Source organism: Zalophus californianus, chromosome 3 (assembly GCF_009762305.2).
Source record: "Zalophus californianus isolate mZalCal1 chromosome 3, mZalCal1.pri.v2, whole genome shotgun sequence".
Lineage (NCBI taxonomy): Eukaryota > Metazoa > Chordata > Mammalia > Carnivora > Otariidae > Zalophus > Zalophus californianus.
The window spans coordinates 188,622,633-188,647,990 of NC_045597.1; the positions used below are offsets into that span (position 1 = coordinate 188,622,633).

The following is a 25,358-nucleotide window of genomic DNA, read 5'->3' on the forward strand; positions in this document are numbered from 1 at the left end:
TGTGCAGCAGCGCCAATGCTCTAATCAAAGTACTGTTTTATCACAAACAGAAGGAAACAGGTCTATGACCCAAAGACAATATTGTTAATACTGTGTATAAAAGATGGTAGAACACTGCTGCAGCTAACTGCTTAGGTACAACCAAATAACGATAATCAGAGAGTAGCCATTTTTTTCCTTTGTTTGAGAAGTGAGGATTCATTCTTTTCAGCCTCAAACCTCAGCAGTCTGGTCCCAGTAATGGCAGAGAACTTTTACTGGACTAACTTTTCTGATAAGAAATCATAAACTCTAGACAAAATAATGAAAACAAGTGTTTGGAGAATAACCAGAAACAGGCTGAGGCAGAGGGCACACAATTCTTCAAGAGGGACGCAAACCAGGTGAGTTTTACGTGAAGCCCCTGGTTCCCCCTTCATAGCGGTGCAGGGTGGGAGAGTTCAAGCCAAGGGCGGGAATCAGACCGAGCTGAGGAGACAGAGAGGCCAGAAAGCGAAAGCGAAGGAGATGCATTAAGGAGCTCCGAATCTATCACCAAATCCCCCTCAAATCCTGACTGACTCCTGACTGGTACATGGACAGCCCGAGACGCAAGAAACCCCACAGAAAGCAATAGCTGATAGATTCACGATTTGAACAGATATTTTAGCAGAGATTTCTGGGTAGAAAGAACAGGGAACTGAGTTCTGACAAGACAGAGGCGTAAGACAGACATCTGAGGCTTTCTGTTGAAATCCTAGAAGGGCCATGCCCTTAGGCCGGGGGCTGGTAAGCTTGTAAAGGGCCAGATAGTAACTATTTCAGGCTTAGTGAGCTTAAGAGGCAAACTAGAGCACATTACGTTAAGTACCTATGACAACTTAAAAAAAAAATAACCATTTAAAAACATAAAGATAGTTCTTAGCTCAGGGCTGCACAAAAACAGGCAGCAGGCCATATTCTGCCCCCAGGCCACCGTTTTCTAACCTTAAGAGGAAGGACCACGCCTTCCCCTAGGACTAAGGCCAACACTGCAACAGACCCACGCTACAAAGCCCAAAATGAAGCTTCCATAGGATCAAGGAGATTCAACAGCCTGTTAGAGCATAATGCAAAGTTCTTTAAAGAACAATGATATAATCCACAACGTCCGGGAGGCAATATAAGATTAAAAGACACACAGACAGGACAGTGTGATTCATAATCAAGAGAGGACACAGTCAATTCATAAGGGAAATAAAAGTTAATAGAAAGAGCCCCAGAAATAATCCAGATATTATGATAGTAAATAGCTATTAAAAATATTTAATTTATATGACTTAATAAAGCCAATTAGATCTTCAAAAATTAATTTATAGGAAAGGATGAACAGAGTGGGTTCAGATAGGGAATTTCAGCAGAGACATGGATACTCTCAATCAGAGCTAAGTGGAAATTCTAAAGCTGGAAACTACAATATCTAAACAAAAAGTTCACTAAGTTGGGCTTAATGGAAGGAAGACTGGATAGAGCCAAAGAAAAAAAACCAATGAACTTGAAGATGGAACAATGTAAATTATCCATGTCGAAGGAGAGGTAAAAATAAGAAAAAGAAGAAAACCTCAGTTATTTAAGCTTTGTGAGGAAATCCTGAATGGTCTGATTTATATGTAACTGTAGTCTTAGAAGGAGAAGAAAGAAATAATGGGGCAGACAACCAAATTGAAAGTATAATGGTCAAAACTGAAGAAAGACTTCAAGCTATACATATAAAAAACTTAACTAATACAAAGCAAATAAACACAAAGAGTACCACACTAGGACACGTTATTGTTAAGCTGCTAGAAAACAGAGAAAAAAAGAAAAAATCTTAAAAGCAGGCACAGAAAAAGATACATTATGTTCAAGCGACACTAGCCTTCTGAGCCAAAATAATGGAAGCCAAGAAATATTGGAATGACATCTTTAAGTTGCTGAAAGGAAAAAATAAAAACTATTAAATTAGAATTTTATATCCAGCAAAAATATCCTTTAAAAAAACTGAAGGCAAAATAAAGATTTCAATCAAAATTGAAATTATACTAGATGCACAGCTGATTGTGTGAAAAGCAGCAATGAACACCAGAATGGATAAATATAAAACACTATTTTTCCATTAATTTCTTTAGAAGTTGCCTAAGTGTTTAAAGCAAAAAAATAATATTAATAAAAATAAGTAACAGAGAGTAGAATTTGTATGTAATGGTACAATAAAAGGCAACAGCAGATAGGATGGGAGTGGGGGAAACGCAGTTATACCACTGCGAGCATCTTACACTGTTCAGGAAATGGTATACTATTAATCCGTAGTTGGTAATATTGATTTATGTACAGTATAATCCCTAGAATGAAAATATTAGAGAAATACAGCAATATATTAGCCAACAGAGGAGATAAAGATGAAAGACTAAAAATCACTTGATTAACCTAAAGGGTGAGGAAGAATGAAGGAGCAAAAAACAGAGGAGGCAAATAAAAAACAAATACCTCGATGGTAAATTCAAACTCAACATATTAATTACTGCATTAAAACCAAATGGACTAAACATTCTAATTAAAAGAAACTATCAAACTATCATCTGATAGAGAACAGATGAACAAACAGAGAAAAGCAGAGAAGAATCAACAAATACAAAGATGCTTTTTTGAAGAGTTTAATAGATGTGATAAACCCCTAGGCAAGACTGATGAAAAAGGAAGCTAAAATGCACAAATGATCAATATCAGAAATGAAACAGGGAACATAACATCTGCTCCTATGGACTTTATAAGGATAATATGGTGATATTTCAAACAACTTTATGCTGACAAACTTTATTTTTTAAAAAAGATTTTATTTATTTATTTAGACAGAGAGTGAGTGAGAAAGCACAAACCAGGGGAGGGGCAAAGAAACAGACTCCCCGCTGAGCAGGGAGCCTGACGTGGGACTCGATCCCAGGACCCTGAGATCATTACCTGAGCTGAAGGCAGATACTTAACCAGCTGAGCCACCCAGGTACCCCAACAAATTTTACTTTAAATAGAAAAACAAATTACTTAAAAATCACAACTGTCCAAAATAAATAAGAACCAACTTCATACTGTTTGCAAGAGACACACTTGTACAAAAAAGCTTGCAGGGTTACATTAATACCAGACAAGGTATATTTTAAGGCAAGGAATACTAGCAGAGATAAAGGAAGGGCAGTGTACATCAGGATGCCATAAAAATCCAAAATGTGTATGCATCTAATAATATAAATTCAGGGTACATGAAATAAAACTGTCCAAGGTAAAAGGGGGAAGGGACAAATTCACAATTACAGCTGGAGATTTAAACTACTCCCTTAGTAACTGATAAAAGCAAAAGAGAAAAATTAGTAAGGACAAAAAAGAAACACAAATGCTATAAACCAATTTGACATAGTTGGCATTTATAAAACAATATACCCAACAACTGCAAAAAATAACTTTTCTGGTGAATACAGAAGTTTTAGCAACCCCACAGACCATATTCTGAAGTGTGAAACAAGTCTCAATAAATTCAAAAGAACTAAAATCATGGACAGCATGTTCTCAGAGTACAAGGGAATTAACTAGAAATCAACTTATAGATAAAACAAAAAAATAAAAAGAAATCCCCAAGTATTTGGAAATTAAGCAACACAGTTCCAAAAAAAATCATGAGGGAAATTACAAAATATTTTGAATGGAATGATAATGAAAACATGTCAGACTTGTCTGCAGCTAAATTAGTCCTTAGAAGGAAATTTATAGCTTTAAAAGCTTGTATTAAAAAGAAGGTTTAAAAACAACTGAATACCAAGCTAGAAAAAAGTTGATCAAACTAGATCCCAGAAGAAAAAGGAAATAATTAAAAACAAGAGCAGAAATCAGAGAAAGAAAACAGATGAGCAATAGAGAAAATCAACAGAAGCAAAAGTTTGTTTTTTAAAAAGTGTAATAAACTTGATAAACCCCAAGCAAGACTGATGGAAAAAAGGTGAAAAAATACAAATTACTAATATTAGGAATGAAAAAGAAGAAATAACTTCAGGTACTGCAGACACTAGAGAGAATATGGGATACTGTGAATAACTTTACGCCAATAAATCTGCCTTAATAGCTAAAAGAACAAATTCCTTAAAAACCACAATTTTCCAAAATAATGCAAGAACAGAAAATCTAAATAACAATACAATCAAAGAAATTTAAACTATAATTAAAAAACCTTACTCCAAAAAAAATTTCAGGTCTCAACAGAACAGGAAGCCCAGAAGTAAACCCACAATTACATGGTCAACTAATCTTCAACAAAGGAGGCAAGAATATGCAATGGGAGAAAGACAGTCTCTTCAACAAATAAGTGCTGGGAAAACTGGACAGTGACATACAAAAGAATGAAACTGGATCGCTTTCTTTTTTTTTTCTCTTTAAATTTTTATTGTTATGTTAATCACCATACATTACATCATTAGTTTTTGATGTAGTGTTCCATGATTCATTGTTTGTGCATAACACCCAGTGCTCCACGCAGAACGTGCCCTCTTTAATACCCATCACCAGGCTAGCCCATCCCCCCACCCCCCTCCCCTCTAGAACCCTCAGTTTGTTTTTGAGTCCATCATCTCTCATGGTTCATCTCCCCCTCCGATTTCCCCCCCTTCCTTCTTCCCCTCCTGCTATCTTTTTTTTTTTTCTTAACATATATTGCATTATTTGTTTCAGAGGTACAGATCTGTGATTCAACAGTCTTGCACAATTCACAGTGCTCACCATAGCACATACCCTCCCCAATGTCTATCACCCAGCCACCCCCTCCCTCCCACCCCCCACCACTCCAGCAACCCTCAGTTTGTTTCCTGAGATTAAGAAGCCCTCATATCAGTGAGGTCATATGATACATGTCTTTCTCTGATTGACTTATTTCCCTCAGCATAACACCCTCCAGTTCCATCCACGTCGTTGCAAATGGCAAGATCTCATTCCTTTTGATGGCTGCGTAATATTCCATTGTGTATATATACCACCTCTTCTTTATCCATTCATCTGTCGATGGACATCTTGGCTCTTTCCACAGTTTGGCTATTGTGGACATTGCTGCTATAAACATCGGGGTGCACGTACCCCTTCGGATCCCTACATTTGTATCTTTGTGGTAAATACGAAACTGGATCGCTTTCTTATGCCACACACAAAAATAAACTCAAAATGGATTAAGGACCTAATTGTGAGACCTGAAATCATAAAAATCCTAGAAGAGAGCACAAGCACCGTAATTTCTCTGACACTGATCATAGCAACATCCTTCTAGATAGGTCTCCTGAGGCAAGGGAAACAAGCAAAAATAAACTACTGGGACTACCTCAAAACAAAAAGCTTCTGCACAGCACAGGAAACCACCAACAAAACTAAAAGACAACCTACTGAATAGGAGAAGATATTTACAAATGACATAACCGATAAAGATTTAGTATCCAAAATATACAAAGAACTATACAACACCAAAAAAAATCAAATAATCCAATTATAAAATGGACAGAAGACCTGAAGAGACATTTCCCTAAAGAAGACATCCAGATGGCCAACAGACATGAAAAGATGCTCAAAATCACTCATCACCAGGGAAATGCAAATCAAAACTACAATGAGCTATCACCTCACACCTGTCAGAATGGCTAAAATAAAAACCACAAGAAACAAGAGGTGCTGGCAAGGATGTGGAGGAAAAGGCACCCTGGTGCACTGTTGGCGGGAATGCACACTGGTGCAGCCACTGCGGAAAACAGTATGGAGGGTCCTCAAAAAGTTAAAAACAGAACTACCCTACGATCCAGTAATCACACTACTCTATCTACCCAAAGAACACAAAAACACTAATTTGAAGGGATACATGCACTCCCGTGTTTACTGCAGCATTACTTACAAATAGCCAAGATATGGAAGCAGCCCAAGCGTCCGTCAACAGATGAATGGATCAAGATATGGTATTTACATACAATGGATATTATTTAGCCATTAAAAAAAAATGAAATCTCGCCATTTGCAACAATATGGATGGAGCTGCTGTGTATTATGGTTAAGAGAGAGAAGCCACTCAGATTAAAGACAAACACCATGATTTCACTCATATGTGGAACTTAAGAAACAAAACAAATGAAGGAAAAAAAAGACAAACCAAGAAACAGACTCTTAACTAGAGAGGACAAACTAATGGTCACCAGGGGGGAGGTGGGTGGGGGGGCAGGGGAACAGGTGAAGGGGATGAAGAGGAGACTTATCAGGATGAACACTGAGTAACATACGGAACTGCTGCGTCCCTATGTTGTACAGCTGAAACTAACAGAACACTGTATGTTAACTACACTGGAATTAAAATAAAATAAAAAAATTTTCAGGTCTCTGTAGCTTCACCAAACATTTAAGAAAAAAAAAATCAGTCTTAGAGAATTCTTCCCAAGAATATATAAAGGAGTGTTTCCCGACTTCTGAGTCCTATACAACCCTGACACTAAAATCTGACAGACATTACGAAAAAAGAAAACCAAAGACTCATATCTCTGGTAAATGTAGAAACAAAAATCCTAAATATGGGCCAAATGAATGTAGCAATACATTAAAATTTCATGACCAAGTGGGATTTATCTCAGAAATGTAAGAGTTGCTCAACATTAAAAAGGTCAATGGAATTCACCACATTAACAGAATAAAGGCTTTAAAAACAGTCAGCATTTGATAAAATCCAAACTCTATTCAAGATGAACTATCAGTCAACAATTAAAAAAAGCTAACTCCCTCAAACTTATAAAGGGTATTTATATTTTTAAAAAACCTGCACAGCTAATGTCACGCTTAAGACTAAGATACCGAGACAGTGACCCAATCATTTTAAATGAAAACCTTAAAAGCTACGCTGCGGACTCAGAGTCATTAAGGCAACACTCATTTCTGAAGTGTGGTCTAACTGAAAGATGCACTTAAATACTTACTGAAGTGTGTAAGCTCCTTGCTACTGTAAGTAAATAAAAATATTTACTAAGTGTTGCTGTGTTTGCTGTGTTTGTTTTCAGTCAAGTTGTTCGACCTGTGTTCAGTTTTTGCACCTAATCTCACAGCTTAGGAAACGTGATCACCAAATTTAACAGGATTACGTGTAAAAGAAAGATCAAGGGAAAATTGTGGGAACGCCTTAAGACATTTCTATAAGGAAAATGATGAGCTTTAGGGTATGAACTTCATGACATTTTTTTGCTGTTGTATTACAAGCCTTTCCCCTCTTCTTTTTCTCCTTCTTGATTCTATGATAAATTACTTAATAACTTAACACTTAATAAGTAACTTAATTGAACTTTAACCATTAAATAAAAATACTGATTTTATTTTCACCTAAATTTTCGTTGCAAAGGGATCATAATAAAATTTCCTGGCATAGGACCTCCTGTACGGATGTCATGTATTACCTTTCGCAGTGGTCCATACTGTTTTCTGTACTTCTTGTTCCAAGACGTTCCTATCTTTTTCAAGAGTTTCTGGCCCAGCTGATCAACAGGAATTACATTATTCTCCTCCTTTTGAAAGAAACAATCATTTAAGAAAATGTGATGAGATGTAACTGTAACATTTATGAGTTCAAAGGGACCAACAGGATTAAATCCAATTAAATGGGCCTAAGACAGCGAACATGTAAGTGGATTAACCATAACTGTTTCAAAATAAAAAATTTTTTTAAAAAAGTAGATTAAGCCTCAGTGTAGAAAACTTGAATTGTGCATTCCTGCACCAAAGTTTAAACGTTTATTTATTTATTTTTAAAGACTTATTTTAGAGAAAGAGAGAGAGAGCATGTGCACGCATGAACGGGAGGAGGCGCAGAGGGAGAGAGAGAAGCCCAAGCAGACTCCCTGCTGAGGGCAGGGCCTGATGTGGAGCTCCATCTCACAACCCTAAGATCCTGGCCTGAGCTGACATGAAGAGTTGGACGTTCAACGACGAAGCCACCCAGGCGCCCCAAGTTTAAACATTTAAAGAGTATCCAAAGAGTATTCTGAGATTGGGTAAATTCCTGATATTTTGTGGGGTTTTTACAAGAAATATTTAAGTGTGCCTGGGTGTCTCAGTCGTTAAGCATCTGCGTTTGGCTCGGATCATGATCCCGGGGTCCTGGGATCGAGCCCCGCATCGGGCTCCCCGCTCCGCGGGAAGCCTGCTTCTCCCTCTCCCGCTCCCCCTGCTTGTGTTCCTTCTCTCGCTGTCAAATAAATAAATAAAACCTTTAAAAAAAAAAAAGAAATATTTAAGTGCAAAAGTGGATTATCAGTATCTCTTCTGAATGTTTCCAAATATAAACAAGTTCTAAAAGGGAGTAAGAAGCGACTATTTTGGGCTGAAATGTGTCCATCCCCCACCCCCCTGCCAATTCATATGTTGACTCCTTAACCCTCAAGATTTCAACTTTGACTTTATTTGGATAGGGCCTTTAAAGAAGTGTTGATGCTAAAAATGAGGTCATTAGGATGGGTCCTAGTCTAACCTGACTGGAGTCCTTATAGGAAGAAGAAAAGACACACAGAGATCCTCGAGATGCATAGGTACAGAGGAAAGACCATGTGAGCACACAGCGAGGAGGTGGCCATCTGCCAGCCACGGAGAGGCCTCGGGAGAGAACAAACCTGTTGGCACCTTGATCTTGGACTCCCAGCCTCCACGACTGGGGGAAAATAAATTTGTTGTTTTTAGTCCCCCAGTCTGTGGTCCTTTATTATGGCAGCCCCAGCAGACTGATACAGTGGCCACAGACCAAGGTGGTTAAAGGACTCACCCGAGGTCCATGGTAAAGAGTTAAGAAAGTCTTTTCAAGAATGGATAAATACATGCAAGGAACTTACCACCTTTACAACACAGCGCTAAGGAAACGTTAAAAAGTCATATACTTGAGGCATTATCGGTGTATCAATATTAGGAATGAAAAAGGGGGCATAACCTCAGGAACTACAGAGTAGAAGGATAACATGGCAAGACAGCAAATTCCAAAAACAATACGTACATTTAGGTAAATCCCACTTCTATTTAAAAGGACAGTAATACCCAAAACCCTATAACCCAATCCCAATACATGTACATAAACACAAAGAAGACAGAATGCAAAGAATATACATCAAAGTGTTATCAACTATTGGGTACTTGGTTTATTTATACTTTTAACATATTTCCCAGTTTTTTTCTCTCAAATTTTCTACCACCAACATTAATTTTTTAATAACCAGAAAGTGTCCCAATAAACAAACTGTAAAAATAGAGAATGTCCCAAAGGAATAAGACTACAAATAGTACCGATATCAGTTGTCAATGAATTCTCACACATATGCGTACATATCTGAAACACACACACAAATATAAACTCTCTCTCTACCTGTAGTAAGATCACTTTCAGAATTATCAGTGGATCATCGTCAATCTCTTCTTCATTCTGGAGATCTTTTAAATTCACATCTGGTTTGCTTTTCTCCTCCTAGAAAGGAAAACAATAAAAATTTATCCCTTAAAAGGTAATTAACAAAATAGAAATGTTCATGTTGTGGAAGTTTCAAAATGGAGAAATGACGATAAAAACATCGTTATAACTTATGTATACTTTGGAATTCTGCAGACCTGGCTTTGATTTCCAGCTCTGGTTGACTAATCCCAGATACGTCATTTAATCTCTCTGGCATGATCTGTGAACGGGACCATGAGATAACTCCCAGCACAAGACACACATGGTAGGTCCTGACAGGTTCCCAGCAGGCACCACTTCAGCTGCACCCTACAAATCCTGACATGTTGTGTGTCACTGGCAAGTGCAGCTTAGTGCTCGCTTCTATTTCCTGATCATCCAAATTTGCACCCCACTCTATGAAGTTATTAGGGAACATGTCAAAATAAGGTATTTTTACTCATTGATTTTTTTTATATATGCCATCTTGCAAAAGTATTTTCATTTGACACAAAACCATAAATCAAACAGACCTAATAATAAGAGACAAAAATAATAAAGAGACAGCAAAACAAAATGGTAGACTAAATACAACTATTCTACTAAAAGATTACTAAAAATGCTGGATGTAAACACAACAAAACAAACAAAGGCACTTTTTTTAAAACACACACTGAAGTACACACTGAGGCCTCCAGCTGTCCCACCTTGCTGACACAGCTTCCACTCTGATGCTCATACAGGATGAGGTCTGGGAGACAAAGTCCAAGGACCCCCCCAAAGTATGGAGTTGAACCACTGGTTTTCCAAACAACCAGTTCTCCGCCCCTCTGACACCATCTGGGTGTCACAATTCAGTTCAGTTTTGATACCAACTTCATGCAGTCCCACAAGACTGCCCCCACATCAGACAACAGCCACAAACGGGGTCCCGGGCCACCTGCACTTCTGCCTGGCTGATTACAAGTTCTACGGTTCCTACAATCCCCACTTCAGGTTTGATAATTTCCTGGAATGGCTCACAGAGCTCAGTACCTTATACACAGAACTACAGTTTAGTACAAAGGCTACAAAGGAACAGCCAGATGAAGAGGTACACAGGGCGAGGTCAGGAAGGGCCCTGAGGGCAGGAGCCTCTGTCCCCATGGAGTCAGGGTGGCCACCCTCCCTGCATGTTCACCATCCAGAAGCTCCCTTAGTCTCCCGGTTTGAATTTTTTTTTTTTTTTTTTAAGATTTTATTTATTTGAGAGAGAAAAAGAGCGCGAGCTCGCGCACGAGCAGGGGTACAGGGAGAGGTTTTGAGAAGCAGACTCCCTGCCGAGCAGGGTGCCCGACATGGGGCTTAATCCCAGGATCCTGAGATCATGACCTGAGCTGAAGGCAGACACTTAACTAACAGCCACCCAGGCGTACCTTGCTTCAGAGTTTTAACTGAAGTTTCAACATGTAGGCATGACTGACTGACTGAACTCAATCACCAGCTCCTCTTTCCCTCCACAGATCAGGAGCTGAGGCTAAAAACACCAATGCTCTATTCATGTGGTTGTTTCCTCTGGTGACCAGGCCTCACTCTGAAGAGATCTAGGCCCCACCAAGAGTCATCCCATTAGCATGAACTCAGGTGTGGTTGAAAGGGGTTCATTATGAACAGCAAAAGACATGCCTATCACTCATGCAATTTCATGGACCTCTATTCCAGGAACCTGGGATAAAGACCAAGTATATACTTTTTTTCTTTTTCTTTTTTTTTTTTTTTAAAGATTTACTTATTTGAGAGAGAGAGAGAGATTGAAAGAGTACACATGAGCCGGGTTCAGAGGGGCAGAGGGAGATGGAGAGAAAGAATCTCAAGCAGACTCCCTCCCCACTGAGCACAGAGCCTGACGCAGGGCTCAATCTCACGACCCATGACATCATGACCTGAGCTGAAATCATGAGTCAGACACTTAACTGACTTAGCCACCCCAAGCGCCCCAAGTATATACTTTTTAATTATACCACAAAGATAAATTTCAGCAGGCAGCTAGAAAGAAAGAGCTACCTACCTTCTCAGTACAAATATGACCTAGACAAAATACACCCCACAATAAAGGACAATGAGGAACTCGCTTGCTTTGACCTCGATATTAAAGGTAGAAAAACATTTCTAATAATTTGTAATCACAAGTAGGTCCCCATTTGGGTTTGTGGTCCAAACTTACACTAGCTGTATGGCTCTAAAACCATTAAATCAGGATCTGATTTTAAACTAGGGTTGGAAGTGACCCCAGGCATGTGATAGAGATAACCACTTTTTTCGGAGGAAGGCACTTTCAACTCAGTCCTCAAATTACTGCAGTAAATCACATTCTTAAAAAACCAACCAAACAAGGCTACAGTCTAAAATAACCAGATCATAAGGAAGTAGAATCAGCAGATATCCAGGGGCGCCTGGGTGGCTCAGATGGTTAAGCGTCTGCCTTCGGCTCAGGTCACGATCCCGGGCTCCTGGGATCGAGTCCCGCATCGGGCTCCCTGCTCCTTGGGAGCCTGCTTCTCCCTCTCCCTCTGCCTCTCTCCCTGCTCATGCTCTCTCTCGCTCTCTCTGTATCTTTTGTGTTCTCAGAGGAATAAATAAAATCTTAAAAAAAAGAATCAGCAGATATCCAAATCAGACCTACAAAGTCTTCAGATACTGCAATTATCAGACCAATAAAATAGCACGTTTAGTATGTTTAAGACGTGATTAAGGAAAAAGAGATTTAAAAATGGTAGAAGGGGAGAGGTAGGCCAGCACTGCCCCCTATTTGACATGCTGGTACAGGTGACAAACAGGCGAGGCCCAGCCCTCCTCCACTTTGCCAGTGTCCAACCCTGGCCTTGCTGGGACAGTAGAAACTAGTTCCGGGCTGCCTACCGGGAGCTGTTGTGAAGCCTTCTCTGACCCACTTCCTCAAATGTGCAAGATAATGTCACTCAACCATCGATGAAGCAAAAGGTCGCTAAAGCAGCAGAAAGCAAAGATCAGGCTCCTTTTCACAGCCAGATCTAGAGTCACATTTTGAATAGTTAATGGCCTCCATACTAGAAGAAAGGGATCATCTTCTAGACAAAGAGAGACAGAAATGTTGCCTTTATTATTTTTATTGTTTTTTAAAATAAATTCTACCCCCAAAACGGGGCTCAAACTTACCACCCTGAGATCAAGAGTTGCACATTCTACCGACTGAGCCAGCCAGGAGCCCCTGAAATGTTGCCTTAAAACCAGGGAAAATTATGTCTGACTGGTCATGTTAAGTTTTCTTTGCATACAGTACCCACTAAAGAACTCCATGCATGCAGGGAACAGCTTCTTGAAAGGGAAAAAGAATGGCCAAACTCTAAGAAGAAAGAACAAGACCAGGCTGTGATTAGAACATACGGAATCCTAGGTCTCTGGGCACAAGAAATCTCTCAGAATAATGGTAATAAAAAGACAGGCCGGGTCCAGCAGGTATATGTACTGAAGCTGAAATTCTTAAAGCACTACTGATTATTTGAATACCATAGAGCTCTGGATGAAAAACTAGTGATTCTGGAAAAACACAATAAGGAAAAAAATTTAACAAACCGGATGCTTCACAGAAGGCATGAACAAGGAGGAATACAAAGCACAAATGGAAAGCGATCTTCTGATTGTTCTTCAAGCCTGGAGGAAGACCTTGCTAATGTAACAAAGCTTCAGGAACAGAGAAGCAGTGTGGAGAGCAAAACCAAACGACAGAGTGCCTGTGTGCCCTCTCAAGTCACACAGCAGACCCAGGAGAAGAGCCCGACGATGCCAGGAAAGAGCGAAGGGATTCTGAGGAAGTGCACACGTAAGCGCAGAGCTGTCCAAGGAAGCACAACCCAGAAGGAAGACACGGGAGAGAGAATCACCGCTCGAGACACGTGACCTCACCACTGTACGAGGCTATCTCTGTGAGTGACCTCAACGATAAAATGGAAAATAAAACTGCAAATAAATATTTGATGGGTCAAAGACTGACGCTAAACCTCAGCACCTCTAAAAGTGCCGGAAATCAGACAGTGGCTGAACAAAACCTGGAGCGGCGCTGAGGAGAGCGGAGGCGCACGCCCTGAGCTGGAAGCTGAACCAGGGTGGAAAGCGGGAGCACTTCCTCAGACTGAAGAGACAGGGCAACACTGGAAAAAAAGGTTACACAGATGAAGGCATACCTGGAAAAAAGAAGCCAAGACTATGGTGGGCAAAGCTAAGAAAAGAAATGAACCACATAATAAATATTTATTAGACCTGTTCACAAGCTTATATCGGCATCTGAGAAAAACCTTCAACATCATTTTTTTAGGGAAAGTGAAATTAAGCTCAAATAATTGTTTGGGGTGGGGGAGGCTGCTCTAGAGAACCCGAACTCTCTACTACAGGACCCTGGAAAACCATTTATTCAATAAATGGTAATGGGCAACCGGGTTAAAGAAAGCAGCAAAGACAGGCAGCATGATAGGAATCAGCTCCAACTAAGCACAGAAACCTTGAGGGCCGAATGAGACCAGATGAGGGTAGGAGACCTTCTCTTGGTCTGAATGGGAATGTGTCCCACAAACCAGCGTCTTGGCAAATGTGGCATAAGCATTTGGGAGTGATGCTTGTACGGCGTTCTCGGCCGAACGAAATGGAAGGTCAAGGACTGGAAAGGGTGAAACAAAACAGTCTTTCTCCAAAGATGTCTGCAACGTAAGAGGGTTTAGCAAGATGGCTGATTTGTAAAATCAATAAACTAACGGTAACTGCATTTCATACACTAGCCACAAACAGTCCAAAAAATACACAGTTGAGACACAGCCCCACAGAACATCTCCCTGGTAAATACCAAATAAAAAGTCTGACTTTTTAAATATCCATATACTTTTTAATACCAAAGTACAATGGACGGAGCATGAGAAATGCAGACAGATGTTCTGAAAAGCAAACAATGCCAACAAGGAGAACATGCATCTAGAACACTGGTGTCACCCAGAGAAGCTGTATTACTATATGTGGTGCAACTACAGATTAACAGTAGCACCTGTCTGATAATCGGGAAGACATCATAAGCATCCTACATCCTCCCACGATGATTTGTAACTTATAGGCGGAAATTTCACTGTGTTTTAGGTACATGTTAGAAAACTGGTTGAGAGGCTGGGGTTGGTGTGTAACATAACTTTGAGTCTTCCCGTTGCAAATAACTGGAACTAGATGTCCAGGTGGTGCTTTCCCTCAGAACATCTGCAAATTCTTAAGAAAATTACAAAGCTTTTTCAGTAAGAAGCTCTAAAATATGAAAAGATTTATCTGACTTATAGATGTAGGTTCAAAATTCTACTACTTCTGAGAATGGGTGTTGTGTGTGTGTGAATACTGACAAGCGGATTCTAGAAATGGTCACAGAAGTATAAAAGGCCAAGACACTCCTGAAGAGTAACACCACACAGGGAGACTTGCCCTACCAGATATCATGACTGCTATAATGCTACAGAAACTAACAATGTGGTATTGGCCTAAGAATAGAGACGAGGAACAATGAAACAGAAGAGAGGGGCCCCAAAGGACTCATACATAAATAAACAATTGATATAAAAGAACTGGCACTGTGGATTGGTGGGGAAAGAATGGATTATTCAATAAATGGTAATGGGCAACCGGGTTAAAAAAAGAAAAAAAAATCACACCCCATTCATAGGAAACCATTCCAGAACGACTGAGAAGTTTTAAATATAAAAGGCAAAACTATAAAACTTTTAGAAGACAGTATAGGAGTAAAATCTTCATCATCTTTGGCTGGTGCCACAAAAGACAAAGAGAAGCCGAGGAACAGTTATTGATTACAGGAGATCTAAGAGATATGCTAACTAAATATAATGCAGGACCCTGCAGTTGACACTAGAGTGGGGAAGAAAATGCTATAAAGGATCTGAGGAGACAACCGGTGGAGTGTGGAAGTTTCCGATTTTGATCTAAAACACCCTTATTCTCGGGAGATAAACACGGACGTACTTAGGGGTAGAGGGATCTGACGTCTTCAGCTTAATTTCAGATGGTTCAGTACTCATAAGATAATGTTAACTGTGTGTGCATGTTTGCACAGACTTGGCAAATTGTTAACAACTGAAGGATGCAGGTGAAGAGTATCTATAGAAGGTGTTCCTACAATGCTGGTTATTTTTCTGTTAGAAACAAAAATTTAAAACTTCTAACTGTATTGACTTTCCATGCCTATAAAAATTTCCGAGGGTGAATATATACATAATACGTGGCAAAAGATGATCCTCGCCAAAACAGTAAGACTAGAACTAATTGCTATGCTTACCTGAGATTGCCAGTTTCCCAGATGATCAACATCTTTAATATACACGTGGTAATGTCCTCCATAGCAACCACCTTTATGTATAATAACCGAGAAAAGATCATATACATGCTCCAAGTCATCCAAGTCACTCTGTGGGAAAAAGAGCGTAAACCGTGAGAGTTTATGTAAAATGGGAAAGACACATGACCAAAGAGAAGAAAGAATTTCAACTATTAAAATAAGAAACCTGTTTAATATCATTATTTAGGGGTAAATTAAGATAAATTTGAGTAATTGGCTTTAAATTTCAACATTCTTAATTCTTAGATTGAAAACTGTCATTCATCTAATACCAATCACACAACAACCAAGCAAATTCTGCCTCTTAAATATGAAAACACACAAAATGTTATTTTTATGTACTTTGGCGAAGATCACGTATGCCAAAGTGCTAATAAAACACACTCCCCAATGCATCTGCGATAGTTTTAGCAAGAGAAAACCACCTTTGTCTTATACCTACTATGCCGCTTTAGAAATGTGTTCTTTAGCTGTTGAATTTGTCCTATATTCCAACATGGGCCTCAGAGTCAGAGCCATATCCACTACCACCCTCCTGACACTGCGCTCCGCAGCACAGGAATGAAGCAATTATGAATACTAGCTGTTTGTTTAGAGGCAGTTTAGTGGGATGAACAGGTTCTTTCTTCTATGATCAATCTTTTCTATAATTAACATGCTCTATAATTATGACTGACCCAACTGATGAACACTTATACTGGCATTAAAAAAAAAAAAATCTACTTTGGGTTGAGATACTTTGCATGTGAACATGCTACTTGAAGGGTGCCAATTATCGAAGAAACTTATTTCCCTGAAACATTGTACTCTTATTTTTTTGTACTTTTAAAGTAAGCAGTATTTTTAAAATGTCTGGTTCAGGCAAAAGAGAGATGAACAAAGATGCAAAGTGACAATTTTTTTCATAAATAATAAAAAAGTAAAATTGTGGTCAATTTCTTAGCTAGTGCTCAATGGTTCACCTATTTCAATTTTGTAATTTCAAAGTATGTTAAAAAAATGTGACAAACTACTTTTTTTATTTTTAATTTTTTTGAAAGATTTTATTTATTTATTTGACAGAGAGAGAGACAGCGAGAGAGGGAACACAAGCAGGGGGAGTGGGAGAGGGAGAAGCAGGCTTCCCGCTGAGCAGGGAGCCCGATGCGGGGCTCGATCCCAGGACCCCGGGATCATGACCTGAGCCGAAGGCAGATGCTTAACGACTGAGCCACCCAGGCGCCCCAAAACTACTTTTTTTTTTAAAGAGCTAAAATTTGTCTATATGAGATGATACATGTTAACTAAATCTTGTGTGGTCATTTTGCAATATATGTAAATCAAACCATCATCCTGTACACCTTAAACGTACAGTGATGTCTGTCAATTATTTCTCAACAAAACTGGAAAATTATAAAAGAATTAACTCAGTTATCCTGAAAAAAAATTATTGTTGTTGTTGTTAAGTAGGCTTCACGCCCAGCACGGAGCCCAGTGCAAGGGCTCGTGACCCCGAGATCAAGACCTGAGCTGAGATCAAGAGTCGGATGCTTAATCGACTGAGCCACCCAGGCGCCCCCAAGAACTGTTCTGTTCAGGCAGTAAATGGGGGGGTATATTAACTTACTCTGGAAAAACTGTTCATTCTGTATGTGCCAATCAAACAAAACCCAAAAAGCTCAGCTATGAGGCTTGAAGTAGAAGGCGGCCCATCCGAATGGAAGAATAAAGAAAATATAATTTTTATACAAAGAAACTCAATAGCTACTTAATAAATGTTCTTTCTGGTCTTGATAAACATACAAATAATGATTTGTAGTAAGAAATGCAGCAGTCTCATGACTCTGATCTTGGCATGTACAGCGATTATATAGAAAATATTTTAAAATGGCTTATAAAGTACATTGTATAATTAATTTGTTTTCAAAACTTTCCTTCCTGTATCTCAAAGATTATGAATTCTAGCAAAGTTCCAATCACCTATTCACTTTCTAGACGTGTAATTCATTATTGCATCTCATGTAAACTAAATCTAAATAACAAGGTACTAATTAATGGTCATTTCTCCTAATGTTGGGTCATTTCTAATTTTGTTCTTAAGTTTTCTTTTCAAAGATTTTTCAAGGAGAGTTTAGTAAAAAGAACTGAGAACAAATCTGTACTTTGGGAATTCAAAACTACTGTAATAAACCGGCAGTTCTCAGCTGGGACTGATTTTATCCACGCTCTCCCCCAGGAGACACAGGCACTTGGTAAGGCCTGGACACTTCTGTCACCACTGGGGCTGGGGTGGGAGGGTGGGATGCTGCTGTCATCTAGCAGGCAGAAGCCAGGGAGGCAGCTTCCAACCCTACAACACAGGAGATACAGACCCCACAACAAAGAATTACCCAACTCAAAATATTAACTGTGCCAGGTTAAAAGATTCTGCAATAAGCCAACTGAAAATGAGACCAAAAAAAGACTCAATCTTGAGAGGAGAAAAGAAAGAATTTCACAATAAAATAATTCAAACCTGTTCACAAAAAGGCTTGAGATTGATCCGGAGAGGGAACGTGTAACAGCTAGTTTCCTTGTATCGTTCACGCTTCACAAAATCAAAATTAAATCTTAATAATGAAACAGTAAGAAAGGGAGGCAGCTTACGTAATTTGGCCGACTGTTGAAAGAAAAATTTTTACAGTTGTTTTAAAAGCAGAGTTATAGAAAAGAATACATAATGTTTCTTAAGATATGAAAAAGCAACCCGTGATGCAGTTTTAAGAGAAACGTATCCTTCAATCACATAAATTCATCATCTTGGATTCAAGTGAGCTCTTGATATGAATTCCTCTCTTTTATGGGACTAAAGGTGATACTGCTCATTTATGTTAACTAAAAATTTACAACCCAAGTTCATGTTTTTAGCATTGATATCCTATAATCAAAGCTATCCGACAAGCGTGTTGTAACTGGTGCCCCCCCCCTTCTAACACTGCTCCTTCCCTGTGTGAGTCCTGGCCTCCTCGGTGCCTCCACTTTGCCTAGCACGCACACGGTCCTTTTATTTACTGAAGGACTGGAGCTCTTCACCTGGGACCTATGGACCTATTTCAGTGGATGTGAACCCTTGAAATTACATGGTCTGCGTACTTGTATTTTTATGGGGAGAAGATCCACGGTTTTCATTAGACTTTCAAAAGGCTCTCACTCCCCAAATGTTAAGACCCATTGATTGGGGTTTTATAATGACTGTCCTTAAAAGCAGGTAAAAAGGTTTTTTTTATTTCCTTGCTTTAAAACAAAATGCTAGATGATGCTGCGTTTTATTTAAAAGTCATCAGCTTCCCAACCCCTTAACGCTAATGGTATGTTGGGTAGGGAGTGGCAAAAAAAAATCCTTTCCCCATCTATAAAGCTGTCCTTAATTATAATATTATCCTTACATATAAATATCTAACATTCCTAAAAAGAAATTTAAAACAATTCCACAAATTGGGGGTTAAAAAAGTTAAGTGAAAAAACAGCAATGTAACACGGCAGATTCTCCAACATGTTAAAAAAAATATATATCTAAAAAACCCAAGTATTTCTTCTATACTACAGCTGAGAAAAGTCTGCTCAGAATAAGAAAACCTACGTTGATTTAGGTACACAACAAATGGAAATTTAGGGTGCAATTTTAAAAGTATTGAGATGAAAAAATTTCCATTGAAAAAGAATTAAACCAGTAACATAAAAAGTACATGCCAAGAACTGCTTTTGTTGAGCTAAAGGTTCTTGTTTTACTAATGTGCAAATAAGTTCAACCAAAATTAGGAATGTGTTTAAGTATCCTTCCAAGACTTTTCATCTTCTGAATTTTATATTTATTAGATCGTAGTTTTAAACACCAAAGGTGAAATGAAAAATCGATAAGCGAAAGATAAACCTATTTGCGCGTCACAAAAAGGCAAAGGTTGGATGGAAGTACACATTAAACAGTGTAAAATTACCCTGGTTTCCAATCCTATTGTGAAAGCTACAGGCATGGAGTTTTTTTGTTTTGTTTTGTTTTGTTTTAACATTCTCACCTACAACCTCCAGGATCTAAATCAATATGGTATGTTCTATGAATCAGTCCTCATTATGTTTGTTGGAAAATTCAGTAACTGTCAGCTCTAGGAACGGTGCTTTCTGTTACAGGTAGCTGCAAAGACCCAACTTTTGTGGGAGCCCTACAAGCCGGTGCCCACTAACCACCGACTGGAGAGCCCATCACATCATCCAGCAGCAGTGGAATAGTTAAGTTACTAAGGCTTGTCTTCCTCTCATCCCTGAGTAAGAAACCCACAGGTACCGTCAGGCCCTTTAATCGGCAAGATGAGTATCCCCACTGGGGGAGGCAGAAGGGGCGTATTAGACTTGCTAATCAGGGAGGGTGTACCTATCAATATTGTAAAGTAACTCCATGTGCAGAAAATGAAGCTGTTTTCGCAGTAGTAAGCAAAGAAAGGAAAGCTCAATGAGCTTCTCGGCAGAAACAAAAATCCATCGCCCTCTTCCTTATGTTAGTTTGCAAAAAGCAAGGATATGGGGAGTTTATTTTAAAAAAAGGCACACTTAAGAAACACTGAAGTACACATAAATTTTTCCTGGGACAGAAAGAAGTTGAGAGACCTGTTGGGTTGAAAGCTTAAAAAAATTCTTGATTGTAAAAATTTAAAATACAGATATATGTAGAAAGTAACTGTCTTTTCAATCCTTAGCTGCAATTAAGAGGTTCATGTGTATCTTCCAGACTTTCTCACACAAGCTGACTTCACTTGGCAAACCTTCATGCTACCAAGTACTGAGTGGGCCCCTGGGAGAAGGCAGGTATCTGGCTTACCTTGGCAGCTTTAACCAGCCTGTCACAAGTCCCACAGTGGTATAAGTTGTCACAGTCAAACATTTCCTCTTCTACATACATGGTCCAGAGGGCATCTTCCAAACCTGACACATTTTTTACTGCTACTGTTAGATCTAAGAAGTCTTCCTGAAATACACATGATTATAATATTGAAAAAACAATTTCACAGCGGTTCACGAACACATCACCAACTCCTAAACATACTGGGAAAAACAGATAACTTTTCCCTAAAACACTGTATGTGTGAAGGTATAGACCTCCCAATCAAATACTGTGAAATTGATCACACAAAATTACCCTAAAACAAATTATAATTTGGCTTAAAATACATCAGGATTTTCCTGAAGTTCGTTGTAGCTATAATCAAGCCTATTTTAGCAGGAACTAAAACAAACCACCGAAAACACATCTGAACTGGTAAGTGTGTGGTGCCTATCAGTTCTGTCTCAGTCCTGGGCAGGGCTGGAGTCTCTAGCGTAAACCCCACTTCCTTCTCCTCTTCTGCTAGGGCTGGCTTAAGATATACTAAGGAAGTTGTAAGAAAAAAATTGTTTTGAGCCAGAATGAAAAGGTATTTTTATGAAAATTAAGAGGAGAGCATTTTGCAAACAGGAGTCTATCGACTCTACTATAACTACATTTGAATTATAATTTACTTGTAGTAATAAACACTTAAAATCTGACAAGTTGAAATCATTCAGTTTTGTGTGTGTGTGCACTAGCATTACTCCGAGGGGCTATTACAGGGACTGTAAAATAATGAGTTCTAACTAGTTCGTGGTGGAAATCTAAATACAAACAACACATACAATTTATAATATGTATGTATGAAAAGTTAAAGTTGATAATTATGTGCCTTCATATACATTATTTCTTGAAATTTCTTTGTGAATTATTACAGTATAGTTAAGGCAATCATATGGTAATCCAAAGACACACAACATCTTAATATTTCCAATCTAGGCTGACTAAACTCTCTAGTAGCACAGGCAAAAGGACCAAAAAGTATTTTTCATTCCCAAGTCTTTCATAAAAAGCAGAAAAACATATATATATCTCTCTATGTATCCAAAAAAGCAATTAACGCAAAATTTAGAAAATGGCATTTAATTTTTTACCCACAGTCAATCACAGCAATTTTCTATTAACTCTTGCGATAACAAAAGGAGATTTTCATTAAGCGACAACTATTCAGTGATGCAATCATGTGCTGTACAAGATTTATAGAGCAAGAGGAGATTATTCTATTTCATGAGCAAATTTCCGATTTCTAATTTCCAATGGATTAAATGGACAACATAAGCTCATACACATACAAATGCACTTTCTGAAGGACATTAATAAACGAAATCTAATATTTAATTATCGGTTTATCAATGTAAACATTCCTTAGTAATCTCTATTTTTATTACTTCTTTAATTAATTTTTGTTAGAATACTCCCACCAACCATGATACTGGCTTTTCTCATGAGGGCACAGACCTCTACCTATAAACATCCCCCAAATTTATTTTCTGAATATCAGAGAACTGAATAAAAGATTAAAGCTATGCTTTAAGACATTTGCTTCTTTCAGTTTATAAGAAGAAATCTGGATTATAAATTTAGGATTGAAGTGTAGAATAAAAGAAAAAAAAACCTGATAAGGTTATTTCTAGTAATAAACACTTTGCTCCTCACGATATTACAGATCACAGATTTAATCATGTGCGTTATAAATTACGACACAACTTATTACTACAACACACTTGCATATTCACCTGCTTTTCACTGACATTCTTACACTCTTTACAAACAACCTGGTTAACAACGGTTCCATGATACAGACGATTGATGAGGTCATGGCCGGAGGTCCCGACTAAAGAGGTTTCCAAAGCACTAAAGAGAATTCGATTCAGTTCCTGCACATCATGTTGCCTCATTTCCTATAAAACAGGTAACTTTTAAATGTAATTTTGTGCTTCAGATTTTTAAAAACAGATTTTTAAAATGGTATTAGGTAAAAAAACACAAGATTTATCTAGAAATCCAAAGGTAAGCCTTGATCAAATATTAAGGATGACTAAGCTAAACAAACCGAGATCAGGTTAAGAGATCACCACTGCTTTTAGTTTCACTCCAAAATGAAATATGAACAGGTGGTGTTCAGTGTGTACATATAACTCAACTCACTTGCAACAGGAAAGTGCTTTTGTTCGTGTGGGAAACCACACATATGCCCGCGCCCCAGAAGCAGAGGAGGGAAGCACCCAAGAGGCACAGAGCAGTCTCTCAGAGCTGGCAACATCTCACTTACATCAGGGGATCTGAATTACCAGCATTTGAAAGGAACCAGAATTTACTGCTTACAGATACAAACCAAGTAACACAGAGATGGGAAAAATTCCGATGGCACTCGCTTCACTCCACCACGAGTCATGCGACTGTGTGAGAACAGACTGAACGCCTTAAGAACGACTGATAAACCAGAAGCAAGGGGGACACCAACACTCAGAAGTGGAGCAGAGGAGGAAGACAGTGGGGGGTGGGGGGGACCAGGAGATGAGGTCACGAACAAGTGCTGACTTGTACCCTGAAGAGTGAATCTTACGGCGTGTGAATTGTATCTCAACAGAGAGGCCATTTTTAGAACAAAGAAGGATCAAGTGGGAGCTGGTGCTTTGACGGGGTCGGGGGTGGGGAGGGGTGGTGAATGCCCCTGAGAGCCCGCTGAGAGCACAGAGGTGTCTCCTAGAACTTGGCACATGGATGTCACGAGTGACTTTGACAAGAAAGGCAGAAAGGAGGTAGATGAACAAATGGAAGGTGCAGAAGTAGAGACCACGAGGAAAGACAATTTTAAAGAAAAGTGTCATGTGAAAAGAAGCTGATAAAGTGGATGAGAGCTGGAGCAGTAAGTGGGCCTCAGGATCTTTTTTCTTGTTTTTCAACATACAAGACACTAAATTTCTCCCGTATCACTGCCTCTGAAGGGAACCTGTGCAAGTTTTTAAGCTCTGTTTCTGAACAATTCTAAGTTTGGCAAAGATGTCTCTGAGTCCCTCTCTCCCAATCCTAGCAGGTTTCCTGAGAGATTTTATTTAGAGATTAATAAATAGGGTTTTCACTGCTTTAAGAGTATGAAATCAGCAACTCAGCGGAAGCTCATGATCAAAAACGAAAATCCATCAGCTGATGACGAGATTAAAAAAAATGTGGCCCATCCCTCCAGCAGGATATTACTTGGCAATAAAAAGGGATGGAGTGCTGATACATACTGTAACATGCTTGAATCTTGAAAACATGATTTTAAGTGAATAAAACTACTTTAAAAAGATCTCATATCGTGTAATTCCATGTCTATTTCTGTGAAATACACAAAACAGGCAAATCTGGGAAGGCAGAAAGGTGGTGAGTGGTTGCCAGGGTCTAGGGGGGAAGAGTGACTGCTAATGGGTATGGGGTTTCTTTTTGGGGTGAAGAAAATGTTCTAAAATTGACTGTTTTGATGGTTGTACAACTCTGTGAATATACTGAACAAATGCTGACTGGTACCCTGAAGAGTGAATCTATAGGCATGTGAACTGTATCTCAACAGAGAGGCCATTTTTAAAACAAGGAAGGAACAAGGACTTAACCCTAAGCACCTGCCCTACACCAGAAATTTAACTGTGTGATACCCCATTTTCTTCAAAGCCTAAGCCCTACCTCTTCAATCTCACAGCCTTGTCTGGTTTAGGAGCGTTCCTCACTAGAAGACCACACTGTAAAGTTTACTTTGAAGGCAATATAACATTATTCTGGTCATTGCCTCTTTAAATTCTCCCACACCTCTCTCTTTCAAGAATACATGTAGTCCATAAAAAAATCGCAGCTCATCAGTATTGACAACAAGCACCTTTACTCACTGTTGACATGTTCAGTGTTTGCATAGAGTGAAGTACTCTTTAGAAACTCCAACAGAAAATCAGACAACGTCCACACACAGGAGGATACAGGAAGAAAATGAAGAGACTCTGGAGAAAAGCAGGACATGGAAAATGCAAAGACCTGCCAAGAATGTTTTTACCCTTTTGCTTGAAGCGAGTGTTCCAATGAGAATACCCAGACCCAAACACAAAAGCACACTGGCAATAGTTCTGTCATAAAGGCAGACAGAACTATTGCCAGTCAGCTTTTTGGGCTGATTAGCAGTTTGTTACATAAATGGTAATTTGCATGTAGATGTTGTATCCCGACTTGACTATATAAAGGGTAGAAATTGTAAAAGCCAGTTCTTCTACTTCTCCCTCTACCTACAACCCTCTCTCCCATGCCAAATCATTCCCATTCATAAAATCCTGCACAGGGCAAGTGTCTAGAAATATACCTATGGCTTGTAGTTATTGAACATGAGAAGTAAATATTTAAACTATTTCTTCAGACCCTAAGACAAAATTAAAGGAAGTTAGATAATGTTGTTAAACCAGTGTTTACTCTTTATTGCTGATAACTTTGTTCCTTGGAGCAGCTGATCTTCATACCTCATTGCTGGTCCACCCGAAGCTGTCAGTGAGGTCTGCTGTGGATGCTGCATCCTGGTCTAAGAGCAGAAGCTGGGCAAACAACCGTTGTAACTGTAAAGGTATGATCCGAACCTGATCGAGAAGCAAATGCATTTCTAAATGAAATCGGTTCACATCAGTTGG

General features: G+C 39.0%; 1 protein-coding gene across 13 annotated transcripts in view; it reads right to left on the reverse strand.

The window, feature by feature from the left end:
- Positions 1-25,358, reverse strand: part of USP40 (ubiquitin specific peptidase 40) — a 76,451-nt gene that overhangs the window by 45,757 nt on the left and 5,336 nt on the right. For 11 of the 13 annotated variants that reach the window (XR_003519211.1, XM_027590187.1, XM_027590180.1 and 8 more), the window contains 7 exons: positions 25,194-25,307; positions 22,452-22,616; positions 20,671-20,817; positions 18,337-18,480; positions 15,783-15,911; positions 9,389-9,487; positions 7,440-7,547 (listed from right to left, as the gene is read on the reverse strand). Coding sequence is in view for 12 of the 13 variants with exons in the window: in XM_027590187.1 (XP_027445988.1) it covers positions 7,440-7,547; positions 9,389-9,487; positions 15,783-15,911; positions 18,337-18,480; positions 20,671-20,817; positions 22,452-22,616; positions 25,194-25,307 (906 nt within the window). In the remaining variant the exon portion in view is untranslated. The remainder of the gene's footprint in view (positions 1-7,439; positions 7,548-9,388; positions 9,488-15,782; positions 15,912-18,336; positions 18,481-20,670; positions 20,818-22,451; positions 22,617-25,193; positions 25,308-25,358) is intronic. The other 2 variants (XM_027590188.1, XM_027590186.1) reach the window with 2 other exon arrangements.